Source organism: Bactrocera latifrons, unplaced genomic scaffold (genome assembly GCF_001853355.1).
Source record: "Bactrocera latifrons isolate USDA-ARS-PBARC rearing strain unplaced genomic scaffold, ASM185335v1 scaffold_244, whole genome shotgun sequence".
NCBI lineage: Eukaryota > Metazoa > Arthropoda > Insecta > Diptera > Tephritidae > Bactrocera > Bactrocera latifrons.
In genome coordinates this window covers 335,429-352,120 of record NW_017536008.1, presented here as the reverse complement: position 1 = coordinate 352,120, position 16,692 = coordinate 335,429, and the positions used below count along the sequence as shown (strand labels likewise).

The window sequence follows — 16,692 nt, the reverse complement described above, 5'->3', positions numbered from 1 at the left end:
ATCCGCTAATATTTTAATTTATTGTTATAACAATTATATTTGCCAACCATATTTTTTCTTGTCTGTTGACCTTTGAACGTTTTCTTGCTAATTAATTTTTAAATATATTTTATAAAATTACAAGAAGTATAGCGAAAATAACATGTACGCACAGAAACGAAAGCGTTATTGTCGGTATAAAATCGAAAGGAATTAAATGGAAATCTAAATATGAAAATGATTGAAATTTTAACCCATCGGAAAAATAATTAATTTTCAAAGTGTATACTGTATTATATGCATGGTGAAATTTAAATCAATGCGAAACTGTGGCTTTCTAAAATCTGGATTCTGACATAGTCTTTGAAACACTTTGCAACATCACCATTTTCCCATTAAACTTTGCTTGATGGAGAAATTAAAGATTTCTGCAAGTATTTATCCGGAGATCTTTTTGATGACCGAACGTTAGGAAAAGTTTATCGTTGCCGTTGAAATTCTGAAATAAAACACATAGAATTTAATATTATGGCCGATATTTTATCTTTAATAAAAAGATATGTGTTCGCCATTATATTTCTAAAATTATTTTGGGCAACTGGCCGTTGGGACTGGCTGTCGAGAGACTCAATTTTTAACCACTTTTTACAGCGAATGAGGCCCAATATTTTTTTCCAAGTCGTCAATGGTCTCTGTATAGACAAGCGATTTCACGAAATACTACAAGTAGTCCAGCGAAGCGAAATCGCAAGATCTTGGAGGCCACGCGTCAGGGCCACGATGTGAGATAATACACTCACCAAAAGTTTGCACAATTCGCAAACGTTGTTCCGTAGTAAGTCTGTTCATTATCAAAAGACAGTTTTGTATAAATCAGGTAGCAACTGTCAATAAAATCAACTCCAAAAAAGTATTGCCTCATTGAAAACCACATCATTTACTCGAACTTTAAACTACAATGTGTTTTGGTAATTAACATAAATTAGTAGCAAAATCACTGATTTTTTTATAAATAAATAAGGTTTTTTTTATATCAATAAATAAATTCATGAGGAATGCAAAATGATTTTTTATGTTTATTTAAATGAAATGTTGAAATGACACCTAAAAAAAAAGGCCCTGTATGATGTCCACAATTGCAGAAGCAATTTTGATTTTAAGCTTAGTATCCAGCTCTCAAGAAATGTAAAAACTTCATATAAAAAAACGCTTAAGAAACCGTCAAGAAACTTTCCTGCGATAAATTTACTTGTGCTAGTATGCAGCTCTAAAGAAATCTAGTACTAATTTTTAATACATTTTTTCAATAAAATGCGAATATGGCAAACCTGGGCTTGCGAAGAAACATGAAATCAACAATTGTTTCTTGAAGGAAATTCAAAGTAATTCGTTAAAATCATCCTAACTTAGGAAAAGTTATTATTGTGAAGTATATTTCTTTTCGAATTGTTGTATAAAACTTACCAATCATCAACAACATTCCTTTAATCGCAATGAAAATATTTATGTTACAACACACATAAATACATACATATTACGCACACAGTTTATTTTCTTTCTTTTATTCTCTTTTGCTCTTCTATTGTAGATCATTTACAATGCGTAACTAGCTGTCAGAGTTACTTGAAGAAATAATGGATTTTTTTTTCTTGAGCAATTACTTGAGAGCTGGATACCAACCTTTAAACAAAAATTTCAACAAGAATATTAATCTGCGGAAAACTAGCGTGATATTTTTTTCTTTTGAAATTTGACAGAATGGTGACGGTTTGAGCAAAAAGTTGCGAATTTGGCTTTTTTTCGACAGTTTTTCGTAGAAAAAAAATAGGAAGGTTTCTAAAAATAAAAAAGGCAGCGCCTAATGACGTTCAAAAATTCCCTCTTCAAATTGGAACTAGATATCTTCAATTTTTTTTATTTGAGAGTGGAAACCGGTTTGAAAAACACCATTCTGAGAAAAACGCGTTTAAAGATTGAAGTTTTAGCGTTTCGCACTTTGTTTCCTTTCTACAAGAAACGATGTAGTGACTGTAATAAATAGAATTTCTTTTTCAAAATTTGAGAGAATGTTTATTACAGTAACCGGAATGCAAAAAACAAAAAAAAATCCCTTAAGGGAAAATACTTCAAACTTTTCGATGGAAACAAGGGCCTAGCTCGCTTAAGATCAAAAATATAGATACCAATTTATTAACTTATACGTATATACCTAAATCATGAATCAAAATTAATATATCTCCAAAATGTCTTAAATAATGTATCTGTTCAGGAATAACCATACATAAAGTCTACATTTCCTGGCCGTGGAATTATTTTTCATGAATATCTTTTTTTCAAATTAATTTATATAGAAAAAATTCTGCATGTTTAATAATGCGTATATAGGTATTTAAGTTGGACCCAAAAGCCAATACAACAACGCGTTTTCTTATTAGACATAACTATACTATGACTTGCTATTTTTGTGATTTCGTATGATTTTTGTTTGCTTAATATTATTTCACCTTCTCTTTTCAACAAGTAAGGCTATAGCTATCGCTGCAAATTATTGTTTTAGTGAAGTGATACAAAAAGTGAAATTTATACAAATGTAAATAATTATAAGCATTTTAAGACTTTTAAAATCATTTATTGTGTTATGGTGGACATATGTACATATGTACATTTTATATATGCAACTATATAATTAACACGTTTAAATTGATAATACTTTCTGAGTAACTGAAGGCGCAGGCGCTTTCAACGCATTTTTCTTAAATATTATTAAAAAATTTGTCTCTAGAACCTTCGTATTGGCCCTAGGAGACAGTTTTCATTACGTGGCCTGGCACATCAGATGTCTTCAAATGTTGTATGAATTTGGTTTTGAGCGATAATGGCCCGAACATGACATTAAAAAAAAAATTTTTTTTTTCAATAATAATTGTGAAGTGAAAGTTTTTAATATTAAATACAAAAACTGTCTTACAAATTTAAAAGGAAAACATATATTGGGTTCTGTGTAAATAGTGCCAGTAAAGAAGAAAATATGGTGAAATAATATTTAAAGTTTATCAAGCAAATACAGCTCATACTTTGATAAAATGGCCACGATAAAAATAACACTGGCATCGGTTCGTATCAAATGTCATAATTGTAGTCGTTCATTATTTCACTTACAAATGCAGTGTGTGACATAAATAAACGCATTTCATGGTATTTGTGTACATGTTTATGGCAGATGCAATTTGTGCACTATGTTCCGGCGAAATAAATAGAATATAAAGTTTATCTTCCAGCAGACGGCTGAATATAATTTCAATATCATTACAAAGCTCACACAGCTTATTATTACAAGTAGTTACCGTTAATAATTGAAAAAATATAAAGTGGACTATGTTTTTCCTATACACATTTCTTCCTAAGAGCCGTTCGTCCACACTTCTGTTCACTATTTGTATGGCACTTAAGAAAACGTTTCAAGCTTTTTATATTGTTTAATCCACTCAGATACATATATACAATATACGAAATTATTATATATCAATCGTGGATAATGACTTCCTGGTGTATATATGGTTACGTCTAAGAGCATGGGAGGATTGGCGTTGGAGCGATTTCATTCATATTTAACTCGCTTAACCCATTGCGGCCAAGAAAACCGCATTCATCCACAAAGTGTACAGAGAAGACATAAACCACTAGCGTTCCTCCGGCACAAGAGAAAGTCGCAGGTAGCACTGTGGGTTGTAAGCTTGTTAAATATGGAGCTGCTATTTCCAAGTGAAAATACACTGCAAGTCCCATAACTTGAAATCGCTAGCAGTGGCCCAATACGTTTTATTTATTTATTACTAAATGAAAGAAGCTGTTGGTAATAAAATTTTGTGGTATTTTACGACGGTAAGATAATGCTAAATGCTAAGGTCACACTGTACCAAGAAATGCTAAAAGAAAATATTTCCATAAAGTTCGATTGGCATAGCTTGATTTGTTTGTAGAATATATGCATTAAACCTATTAGAGGTCGTGGCCACATGCTCTTCACCACAAATTAATAATCCTACTGTGATTCTCAAACACAACTTTGACAGTACTTTAATTATTTCTTAGTTATATCTATTTAAAAAATTTCTCTTAAAGGTAGAAAGGCACCTGAAATTCAACTCGGTATTTTCATCATTTTTATATAGATAACTTTATATCCTTCTCGACTAGTTTGAAATTTAAGGGTTTGTTAAATATATTGTAAGACTTTAATAACAAAAAAAAAAAAAATCCATTTTTCGATATTATCAAACCCACATAACATCTTATTATTTAATTATACACTAGTAAACAATTAATATTAATTATACCATTTTTTTTACTTTTACAGGATGATAAGCCAAAAGTGCCAAAAATTCAGCCGCCTGTATCAGGAGAACCACCCAAGATTGAAGTTGTTCGTGAAAAACGTCCTTCGCTTGCACCAGAACCAGCTAGTCGACGGGGATCATTAGTGCCACCTGAAATGGGACGTCGACCGTCGCTTATAATAAATGATGAGGTATGTAATATTTTAGTAGGTTTCAAACCAGAAATGTATAAAAGTGCTTCTCATACGACTTGTGACGTGACATACGTATTTTCGGCAATCATATTTTTCAATTCTCCCCATAAGTGGTATCTTTAAACACAATCCAGTGTTTAAATATTTTTCTTAAATTGTGTACATGGATAAAAATACTAAATATGATTTCCAGCGATTGAAACTGAAACGAACTAAAGAGTAAAAATTAAAACTTCAAAACATAGGGTCGGGTATTTATATGAATTGTGAAAGTTGACATAGTTTATGTTTTTATGTTTTTGTGCCGCATTCATCTATATAAGCTGCATTGCCTGTGTTCAACTTAACTTATGTGAAAGGCTTTTTACCACTTTCAAAGACTTCCATCTATGTTATGACACTGACTAAAAACATATTTTGCTTTCACTTGTTTATTGAACCAAACAAAAAACTTCAAATCACCGCTACATTCTCCAACATCTTTGTACCATCACGATATAATTACAAATCCAATCAATTTACCGTCCATCACAACACGTTGCCACCACACATTCAACACACTTAAAATACAAAACTTTATTTGAACATACCATCAACACAACCGCATGTAATGTGACACATATCGCATATGAAAACCACAATCCTACACTTATCATCGGCTATTAGAAGAAACTGCGACCAGGCGAAGTTGCGGATAGTAGGGTAAGTATCAGCCACCTACACAGATCTTTACTAAAATTTTCTAACAATGATTGGATTATACATATGTGGTTATAGCTCATAAATCTGTCGTTTTCAATATATTTTTTATTTTTTATTTATTTTATAAATGTGAAAAAAAATATTACTAAAATAAGACAATCACTGAAAAGATTCAATCACAAGGTTACATTAAATATTGTTACAACAAAGAATTCATTTTAAAATGATAGAATTTTAACTCATTAGAAAAAATACTAAATTTTCAATTTCATATTTCATATTTTTTGGCCTTGTAACTTATTTATACACATAGTTAAGACAATAGGAAACTGTCGTTTGAATACTCTTTAACAGATCTATGGGAATATTTGTGGGGATCTTTTTGTTGCTACAAGATCAGTCGGAAATTATCAGAGAGTAAAACGGCAATACCACCGGTTCTTTTGTCCGCTAACAAATTTTGCATTTTATTATTCAAGGCTGCTGGGAAATATTTGTGCTTTTCACAACATGTCCGCTATTTTCATAATTTTTTATGTTACGTATTGCGTTTGTTTTGTTATAAATATCTAATGGCAGCTATAATGCTGTTGTGTAGGTCGCATACTAGTTGACAAAGCAGCCACAATTCCCGCAGATGCAACAGCCAATGCGATTTTCTACTGTTATATCTTTGGTAAAATACTTTACGCCATCATCTGCTCGAGTATTACAAATAATTATAGACCTTAGTCATAAAATAAACAAATAATTTCAATAAAATAATTTCACATATTCATTATACATTGAAATAAAAACTATCCCACGATTCGGTTGTTTGGGAGTTTATCGAAGAAAAATTAAGGAATTGTGCAAAATTTCTGATATAAAAGAATTATGGGAGCAAAACAATTGATTTTTGCACACATTGAAGTACAAGCGGAGAATTATTTATTTGGAAATGCTGGATCATGTTGTTGTAGCAAACATTTGCATTTTCAGACACCTAAATAAGCACTAAACCAGAAAAAAACTCTCTGTTATGCAATAAATCAACATTATCAAAACCATGAACGAAATAAAGACGTTATTTTATTTCTATTTGTTATAAATCTTGCCAAATTTTAAACTCCCATTATTGTTTTCAATGATGTGATTTAACGCACAGATATTTAATGTGGCAGTAATAGCCACTATGGTTTGCTCGATACTGCTCTGCACTGTGATACAGTCTCAAGTCTCTAAATTTGAGATTTTAAGTTAGACAATTTTTGTGACTTGATTAGTAAAATCGTATAATTATATCATATTCTGTAAGTGACAGTTAGAAAATCTGTTACATTTGATTATTCAGAGATGTTTTTAAACTTGAATGAAAATAAATATGTCGATAGCAAATATTAAATATTCTATAACATAGCCAAAAAAAACATAATTACCAATAAAAATAAAAATATATGTTGACTTTGCTTCATAATATTTACGAAATTTATGTAAAATTGATTTATTTTTAATCTTCTCTTGTTTGAGTTGCTTACAATATATAAAACAAAGACAATTAATTAATATCTATGATGATCTGTATTCAGTATATTCAAAATGCCAAACAAGAGTTCTTTTTAGTTTTGTGACCTGCTAACTATCAGGTCTCAAATTTGAGTCAATATTTTGAGACTATCGCTAGAGACTGTTTAGTGAATAGTAACTAGTCACAAATTGAGACTTTACCTCAAAATGTCTCAATTTAGAGACTGCTTACAGAATTCCGCTATTAGTTTAATTTGCTTTAAAGTGCTTCTCAAACTGTTGATTATTTTGTCACAATGCAACTCAAATAATTCTATTAGCGGTTTAGTACCACTTAAAAAACTATTAACATAAAAATATGCTTTCATATATAAATACAAGCATACAGGTGAGCTAATAAAGAAGTGAATACATACATACTAACTGTGTATACAAATTATATATATTTTTGCTTTTTATTGTCACATCTAGAACGGATCTTTGGAGGCCACATTAGCGTATACATGATCAGCGTGGCGGGCTGAGTAGATTTAAGCATGCCAGTCTGTCTGTTTATATGCGAACTAGACCTTAGTCGTTGAGATTTGGATCTGAAATTTATTTATATAATTATTGCTTTGCCATGAATTATTGTGTAAACCAACGCTTTAATCTCCGAACTTTCCTTATTGAGAAACCCTTTCGATATTTCTGTATATATGTAGACATAAGGTGTATTAACAAAATGACGGGAGTAACATATCTCTTTTTATGACTCTATAGAATATTATTCCTATAAGTAATACACCTGAGATGAGTATTATATTTTCGGTACAGATTAAGTTAATTTTTTTCTCACGAAGTTATAAAAATATATGTCTATAACTGTACAACTTAAAATTGTCATATAATGTGTACATTGTACCATATATAAAATGACATAAAAGTGTTTGAAGTGTTTCATATTATATACCATACATACATGTATAATATCTATACCATAGTAGCATACAAAAGTTTACGCTGAAGCATTAATGGAAATTATGGAAATTTAGGTTTTAAATTCGAACAAATTAAATGTGTTTTTTTCAAAAAAAAAAAAAAAAAAAAAAAAAACCTTGTGTCTAGAAGAAAATTGAGTAAAGATATTTGTATACTGAATCTATTTAAACTATATTTGTTTATACGCATAGAGAGTTTTTAAAATTTTTATTTTAACATGCTGGAAATAATATAAAAGTGGGCTTGCCGCACAAAACTTGAGGTCACGGGATCAGTTTTCACAATTTTTAATAATGCTTCGGGTAGTAAAATTTTACAAGATGCACTGAACATAATTTTGTCTTTTTCCGTGTTACAAAGGTATTTAGTTTTTGACTTTGAGGTTTCAACAAAGCACTACCGCACACAAAGAACACTTATATACAAATGTACATAAAAGCCCAACTTTGATTGTTTAAAGTTTTTAATTTGTGTTTTTGATCATGCACTAATTACAGTTATTGAGACCAGGCGAAGTTGGCGATGGACAGGTGAGAAAGTAAAAACAAGTTGCAGTATGCAAAGAATTGTTCTAGATTCGTAGCACTTACTCATTTACAGCAGTCTTGTTTGAAGAATATATGCGTACCCATACTGCGAGCACATATGAAATTAATTAAATAAACATGCATGTCAACACCAAATTTGTTTCCATATGCTTCAACAGTAGTTGTAGTTAGTTGTTAGTAGTTGCTGAGTCTCTTTGTAAAATTATTTAAAATATTCTTAAAACTTTACAATTCATTGGCTTTGCGTTTTCATTAGTCTTACACATACGCTATTTAAGTAACTCACACGTAAAAATTGCAGCTCGCACACACGCGTAGAAATAATCAAAGCCCATTATAATTCCACCCCCTATGACATTATAAAAATATAATAACAAGTGAGGTTTTATCGCTAAGGCTAACTATGAGCAGATTTGTACCCGATCGCCATATTCTGTTCGCCAGTTCTCTGCTAGCTAGATAATGTTGTCAAACGATTGAATGGAGAAAAATGAAATTTGTTCAAATTCTGTCCAATAAAGGAATTTTACATTTGTTAGTTGCTTTATGATACGTATATTTCAATTTTTAAAGCTGTCATAGTTATTACACACTACATATACATATATATTAAATGATCACTTGTGATCTTAAATATTATATATATACATACATATATAATATATAACGTAGAGTTTTATATTGAAGATATCAGTTTGCAACAAAATCAAGTATATACTGCTAAACTACCAGAAATTCAATCAATATTGTGCTCAATAATATGTTATTTCCTACTTGAAATAATATTTAGTTATTATTTTAGTTAAAAAAATTACACCATCAAATTTTGGTAATATTTACATTTTTCTGAGATCAGATCATTTACTTTCTCCAGTGCCATCTAACAGACTAAGACCTATAATAATAATTTCCGTATGTCTATTAATGTATCTTAAAATATATTAAGTTAATTTGTTTTAGTTGACTGAAAAGTTATATACACTTTCACATACCATACATATGAATGAAATAATATTTGCATATATGGTATATATAGACTTAGTACCATCGACTAATTGTCTATCATGTTTATCTCTAGAAAAAGAATCAACGTCCTGGCGAAATTGGTGACACTAAACAGGTTAAAACAATATTTATTTTTATTTATTGCTTCAATTGAAAACATTTTTATTGAAAAGTTTACGTATTATTTTCCGCATTTCAAAGTTTATTTTCCGAATTAACTTTGTAAATAAAAACCAGAATGACGCCAAAATATATTGGTGGTGTATTATATCGTAATTTCTCATATATTCATATAAATATTCATGTAAATAATTATAAATGCAACCTTATTAAGTGTTGAAAATATTAAGTATTGCATAACTCCTTTGTATTAAAATACAAATGTGTAAATTTTGAAAATTTTTATAGAATCATTGGAATATTGAGCTGAAGAAGGTTGAATTTGGCATGGTTTAGTTGTAACTATATAGATGTACATATAAAAATACTTATATTTTATATTTACTTTGTGACAAATAGACATATGCGTGCAGTTTCTTTGAAGTGCAAATTCAGCGCTTTCTCTATTTGGCATTCGGTGAAAAAATTGTGCCTAATTATGTTTTAAACGGTTCTTATTTAATATGATCTGAAAATCAATTTTTTACACGATTTTATTTCATTTGTCTCTAATCCTAAATTTTTTAGCTTACGTTTTATCTGTCAGATTTAATTTTAATGAAATATGTTCATATCACCTAGCTAGGGGAATCCCTTTTTTGTGGATACAGGCAAGTTTACTGGTCGAGCAATTATAAATGGCACAAATTTAGCGAAATTCCCTTTTTGTACCAACAAGAAAGTTTAAAATATGTTAAAGACATTTGCTTAGAATGCGTATCTATTATTCTCTTCAATAACAGTTCTTGTGTAAATACGCATTATTTATGTGATTTAATAAAAAAAAAACCTTTAATACTTGTTAATAAGAAAACTGACTTAGCTTTTGACCCAAATTGGTCTTTGGTGTTGATGTGAAGGAGCGTAAGTAATTATATGTGTGCTAATAGTTCAGAAGCTGATCTGTATTTAGATTTTATTCTTTTTTAACAATCTTTCAGAACCCATATTTCGTTGAGTTCTGGGTAGATATGTGACAAATGCAATGCAGTGAAAATATGAAAACTTGAAACGAATTAATAATATTGATAAATAGATACAGTAGTTGTAACAAATTTGAAGTTCTAATTTCTGTTTAAAAAGTTTTATTCTACTCTACTTAAAATTCAATACATTATTTATAGCTATATCTGAACTTGTTGATTACCACAAGTATTTATATCTACATTTACAATCACACAAGTTGTAAAACAGGTGAAGTTCGGCATGCTTATAAAAATTTCATAGTTTTAAATAAAAGTAATTTATCCAAACGACAAATGACTCATGAAATTGCCAAAAGTTAATACTGCTACACGAAATTAAATCAAAATTATACAAACATTTATTTATTAGCCCGACGTGCAAAACGCTGTCCGGAAAGTAATATGACTGATTTTCTTCCGCCCCTACTGTACTTTGGAGCGGGCGCGCACCTACTGGATTTAGTAGAGGGTGTTCCTAGCTAACGAACGAGCGGCTGGACAGTTGTCAGGACAAACATTTTCGCGCGGAAGTGTTCATTATAGTAGAGGTACGCGATTGAATTCTGTGTGGAACTCAGTAAATCTGCAACAGAGACGTTTGATATGATCAAGTAGGCTTACCCAGATGTTGCTTTTACAAGAAGTGGTGTGTTTCGGTGGCACCAGGCCTTTTTGAAGAGCAATGAGCAAAACCAAAGTAAAACGATGCTCATTGTCATTTTTGACAACAAAGGCATCGGTCGTCACACATTTTTTCCTTCTGGACAAACTGTCAGAGCCAAGTTTTATGTGAAAGTCATTAAGAGACTCAAACAGAGAGTCAATGCAAATCAGACAAAACATTGCAGCCAATTGGAAGTTGCACCACGACAACGCCCCGGCTCACACAGCTTTTCTTGTGAACACTTGTTTTTGTTTCCTTGCCTGAAAAGTACGATGAAAGGCAAGAATTTTGAGACGCAGAATTAGCCTATTTTGAAAGTTTTTAAAGAATTGTAAAGATTGGTTCAATTAATTTTTTAATTGACTCAGTCCTATCACTTTTCGGACAAACCTTGTATATCTACCGAGATATTTCAATCTCAGTGGGGCAGAAGTCGGACAATAGAGGAGAAAGCGAAAAGATGACGCTGGAACTATAAATGTAACATTTTATGAAAATATTGGGTAAATATTAGTAGTCATACTGTGCGAATTGCCATAAATAATGTGGAATTACAATCGCCACGAGCGTAACTTATTACAAATTGGATTTTTGAAAAAAGATGTTTTGTCAGCTATTAAACAGCTGGCCGCAAAGACACAACAGAAAAGTATTATTAGTCATATTAATGATTCAGGATTAGAAATTTGATAACGTTTAACTTACTTTTAGCTGCATAGTTTTTGTGTAATTTTTTGTACCTATAAAATTGTTAACTCTTTTGTCAGTGATATTTAGTTTCAGTACCACAGTAGTAAGTTACAAACACACAGGTGAAGGTAAAAAGCATTATTATATTGTTAGTATGTATGTATTCTTCAAATAAAAATACAATGACCTTAAAATTTTACAAAAATATATAGACACATATACCTACAAAATGTGCATGAATGATACATGATGTACATATTAATATTAAGTGAAATTAAATTATATTAACTTGATCGCCGAATGTATCCATGCGTCCCCACATTTCCACAGAGCATCATTGCTACGATTGCCCCGCTTTTAAACGAAAACCACAGAGATATTACAATTTCCGATGACACATTCAAGTGTGATGCTAATTTTTACATTACCTAGGCATTTCAAAAGCTAAAACAAGTTAGCAGTCGAATAATTTGAAAATTCATATTTTTTTTTAACAAATATTGCATCTTTTACGCCAAGTATATTTCTAATCACAAGAAAGTTTCAAGTTCAAAATATGTGCAAAAAAGTATTACATCTGTTATTGTAATATCTAAATTTATTAATCCGAGATCTTATTGTACATATTTAGGTTTGGTTAGGTTACGTGGTGTCCTTTGTAATGCCAGTGTACATATATATTTACAATTATTTTATACTTGGTACCTGAAATCATTATATGGACAATTGTTTTCAAGATTTCGATGTTTCCCTGGGTTAACAATTTCAGAACCAAATGCAAATTACACGTAAGGCAAGCACCATTATGGTTAAGAAGTTAAGTAGCTGGGTAACTGGCTATGTGAGAAACATAATGTTCAATGATCTTGCCTGAAACTTATTAATGCGTATTTTTGATGTTTGGAAGAAAATCACAAACAAATTTGATGAATGTAAAACAACGGTACAATTTGCTTGTCGATTTTTATATATTAGGTCAATAGACTCGTGGGCGTATATTTTAGTTTCACAAACAGAAAAAAAATCACTGTGAAATCTGCCGAATACGGTGACTGAAATATGACTCTCTTTTCGTTTTTGACCAAAAAGTCAGTGACAATCATACTAGATTGTGTCGGCGCATTCAGTACTTTTTTTTATAATCTGCCATTGACACGCTTCATACCCATAACATTAAGCAAAATGTGTTACGTACTTGTAGATCCACAACAACACGACGATTTACAAGCACTGTTTCTTTCACTTTTATTTTATCGTCAATAATAGCAGTGGATCGACGACTCACTTGAAACATAGTGAAATACTTATATTCGTGCTAAAGTTGATTTTCCAAAACATTTCTGCAACATAGTCATACCATTGCAAAAACAAAATTTCAAACAAACGCGTTATTCCACTTTGTTAAGATAAAAATCGCTAGATGAACTTTTTGCTTCACACAAGCATAAAAAATATTGGACCAATCGAACCAAACGAAATTTGATCTGTATGTACTTACTATGTATTGCAAAGAAAAATATAGGGCTTACAAAAATTAGTGATACTTAGAAGCTTAAAGGAACGAAGCGAGCGTAGACAAAAGGGCAAATGTTTTTGAAAATTAATTTTTTCTAAACATATATATATATTATTAAAATAAAACTGCGATGGCCGAAAATATAATGTATTATAAAAATATAATTTATTTTCCAATAACAGTATACATATATTCAAAAGTAAGGTGTTGATACTTTTGTTTGTAGTTGACTTGTTATGTTGAGACTTGTTAAATTGTAGTCCTATATAGATTGTTATATTGCATTGTTTTTTCACCCTTTTAATTATTTTAAAATTTTAGATTAACCCTTATATTTATATGTGAAACTGATTAACACCTAATGTAGTAATATGATTATTATGTTTTTTTTTTCAATTAATTTTCCTCCATCAACAACATATACATATACAAATATATTTCTATCATCTACAATTCATGTTTGCTACATTACTTTTTGGAATCAATAGCGTCGCAGAACGTCAATTGATGTACGTCGGCCCAGTGTTCAGGATCTTGAAGACCTGATTAATAAACCATCCACACCATTACGTGAAGTCGGTGACGGTGGTCCACCACAAATTATTGATGTCCAGGAGTCATATTCAGTCGTTGAAGGTAAGTGTAGAATAGAAACTCTGAATATCATATTCAACTTTTCAATTCAGCCTAATTGCATACAGTTTGATTTTATTATAAAGTTATTCGATAAATGTTTAATAAGGAAATTCATATTTCCTGAACTCCAATCATTGCACAAATTCACGGGTAAATCATTTTCGATTCCCCACTTCTCAGCTTGTTTGCATAAATTCCAAACAGGAAATAAATTCTGCTACCTGACAGCTCATTCAATAAATCCATAGGATAACTGAAAAAAAAAAGTTTTTGCAAAACTCTATTTTATTATTCAACATAGTTGAATTCGAGAGTGAAAAAAGGAGAATTTCGATTTTCCAAATTTTCGATGCCGCATATACATATAATGCGATATCTCTTTCTTATCAAAATAATTATCAGTTTCGGCGATTGCTTCATCATTGGAAATTTTCTAACAAGTATTCTATTAAAATCTGAAAACAGGAAAAAGTTGTTGGGGGCTGAATGTAGGAAGTATGGTAGGTAGAAAAGCAATGAGAAGGCCGAATAACGTTTGGTTTCCACTGTATTTTTTTTTACCATAAAGTAATGATTTTTCAAAAGTCGAAATTCGTATTTTTCCATATTTCACCAATAACAAAAGTTGCTTACACTGATGGCATGTCATTGTCAAATTTATATACGGATCAATTGAAGGTTAGTACTAAATTAAAATTGTATGGAGTAAAATCTAGTAAAGCAATCGAAAGTCAAAATTCAGAACAATGTGGTAATCAGTAGTATTTATTATTTTTATTTATCTTGTATGTTTGAACTTCATAAGACGAAGGATTGGCATATTTTTATACTTAAAATACAAGCATATAACAATTTTGTTATTTGACGTATAATGGTCGCAACCACCTCAAACTTCCAATACTAATAACATTCTTAGAAATACAAATTAGATCTATTAAATGGATTTCAAAAATTATTGAAAAAGAACAAAACAATAAATATTGATCGTAATTTAGTTTAAGAATACTTATACTTCGAAAAATTTAAAGCGTTCCAAAATGGTAGCGCGGGTTCCATGAATTTTAAGTATAAATATTGTATCCTAAATTTATGTCAATTATATTGACGTACATTAAATTTTGTAATACAAGGTGCGTTCCAAAGTACACAGGACTTAAAAAAAAAACAACAGAACAAATAGTTTTTTCGGCAAAATCAATTTATTTTATTCAAAATAGTCTCCTTGTGCTTCAATACAGCTTTTAGCACGGTTCAACAGCATGTCGAACGAGTGTTTTAGCTCGTTGGCCAGTATGGCCGCCAGAAAGCTAGTGCAAGCCTTTTGGAATGGCCTCTACGTCTGCAGGTGAATACGGGGAGTAGTTAATGGTTAAAATGTGACTTTTGGTCAAATAATCGTCCTTCGAATGTTGGATTCTAAGCAATTTTTGGTCGTCAGTCAATTTGCGCAGAACAAACCGTGCGCACACCTTTCGTACGCCCAAATGTTCGGTCAAAATGCGATAAATCGATGTTTTGGAGATGTTCAATTCCACTTCCATTCTCCATGAATTTCAGTGTTAATTTGGCTGATTCTTGATAAATTCACGCACAGTTTCAATAGAATTTCCGGTGATCACGGTTTTTTAATGGCCTACATGTTGATCGTCATTTATGCACTCAGGACCACTTTGAAAACGTTGAAAAAACTCGTGCACTTTTCTACGGGATAAGCAATCATCGCCATAAACTTGTTTCATCAATTGAAGCGGTTTGTTTAAAGTTCTGCCTATTTTAAAACAAAATTTAATGTTGGCTCTTTGTTCGAAGCTTATTTTCGCACCGATAACACAAATATACTGACACTTAAAACGCAATAACTTCACTTCCAATCAATGAAATGTCATGAAAATCTCTCAGATAGTAGATTATAATGCAATAGTCGACGTATAGATGGCGTGACCAGGGGTCACTAGATTAAAAGAGTCCTGTTTACTTTGAAACGCACCTTGTATATTGATTCTGGATATACATATGTTGAGCTAGCTTTCGCCGAGCCAGATACATACACTATTCTGGTTTTATATATATTCCCTGAGTATAGGCTCATAGCTGAGAATGTTAATGAATAGAGAGACGCAATTGTTAAAAAGTGGTAATTTGTAGTCTTCACAAGAGGAAACGTCGAAAAATACATTCGAAGCGTTTTTATAGAAATATACCACACCAATATGTGAAATGGAGAATGGGCTATAAATAGACATAAAATACATTGTCCTTATATGAATTATAGATGCACATACCTGTTTCCATTTCGGTCATAAAGTGTTTATTCAAATAATCTTCTGAATTATAAAAAAATATTATTGGTTACAATTTTAGAATTTATAATAAAAGTGTCGAACCCAACAAACGTTATCCTGCATGGTATTTTGAGCTATTAGAATATTAAACAAAGTATGAAATGAAAGACTAATAATAAAATAATTTTAGTAATTTTTATTTTGAAATACCGTCAAGTTATAATCAATAATGTTTATTTAATTTTATCTTAATGGGAGTTGATAAACAATATTTCTGAAAAGTAGAAATAAATAAATTTTACGGTTTTCCAACGAATTATTAAATATATAATTGGTCATGTGAAAAGACTGGACTTTCAAGATCCCACCAACAAACTGACATTATTTTATGTGATCTATAAGATGAGTAGTACAAAATACTAATGAAATAAAATTTATAAATATAAAATTAATTTAATACACCATTTACATTGGACCGAATCGAACCATAAATTGAAACTATTCTCGAATCCACCTGAAAGCATATAA

The 16,692-nt window shown here is 30.6% G+C and overlaps 2 protein-coding genes across 24 annotated transcripts in view; one reads left to right on the top strand and one right to left on the bottom strand.

Moving 5' to 3' along the window:
* The window catches only part of LOC108969215 (twitchin), a 102,971-nt gene that overhangs the window by 42,394 nt on the left and 43,885 nt on the right, over window positions 1–16,692 (top strand). For 10 of the 22 annotated variants that reach the window (XM_018933771.1, XM_018933773.1, XM_018933767.1 and 7 more), the window contains 5 exons: window positions 4,337–4,507; window positions 5,177–5,212; window positions 8,197–8,229; window positions 9,326–9,367; window positions 13,735–13,882. In XM_018933771.1, coding sequence (XP_018789316.1) covers window positions 4,337–4,507; window positions 5,177–5,212; window positions 8,197–8,229; window positions 9,326–9,367; window positions 13,735–13,882 — 430 coding nt within the window. Of the gene's footprint in view, window positions 1–3,047; window positions 3,093–4,336; window positions 4,508–5,176; window positions 5,213–8,196; window positions 8,230–9,325; window positions 9,368–13,734; window positions 13,883–16,692 lie in introns of those variants that run through there. The other 12 variants (XM_018933761.1, XM_018933777.1, XM_018933776.1 and 9 more) reach the window with 8 other exon arrangements.
* LOC108969217 (potassium voltage-gated channel protein Shal) overlaps window positions 16,412–16,692 on the bottom strand; it is a 172,881-nt gene continuing 172,600 nt past the window's right edge. Inside the window, exons 7-8 of one of the 2 annotated variants that reach the window (XM_018933796.1) lie at window positions 16,634–16,678; window positions 16,412–16,559 (exon numbers count right to left, since the gene is read on the bottom strand). The gene's annotated coding sequence lies outside the window, so the exon portion shown is untranslated. Of the gene's footprint in view, window positions 16,679–16,692 lie in introns of both variants that reach the window. The other variant, XM_018933795.1, reaches the window with a different exon arrangement.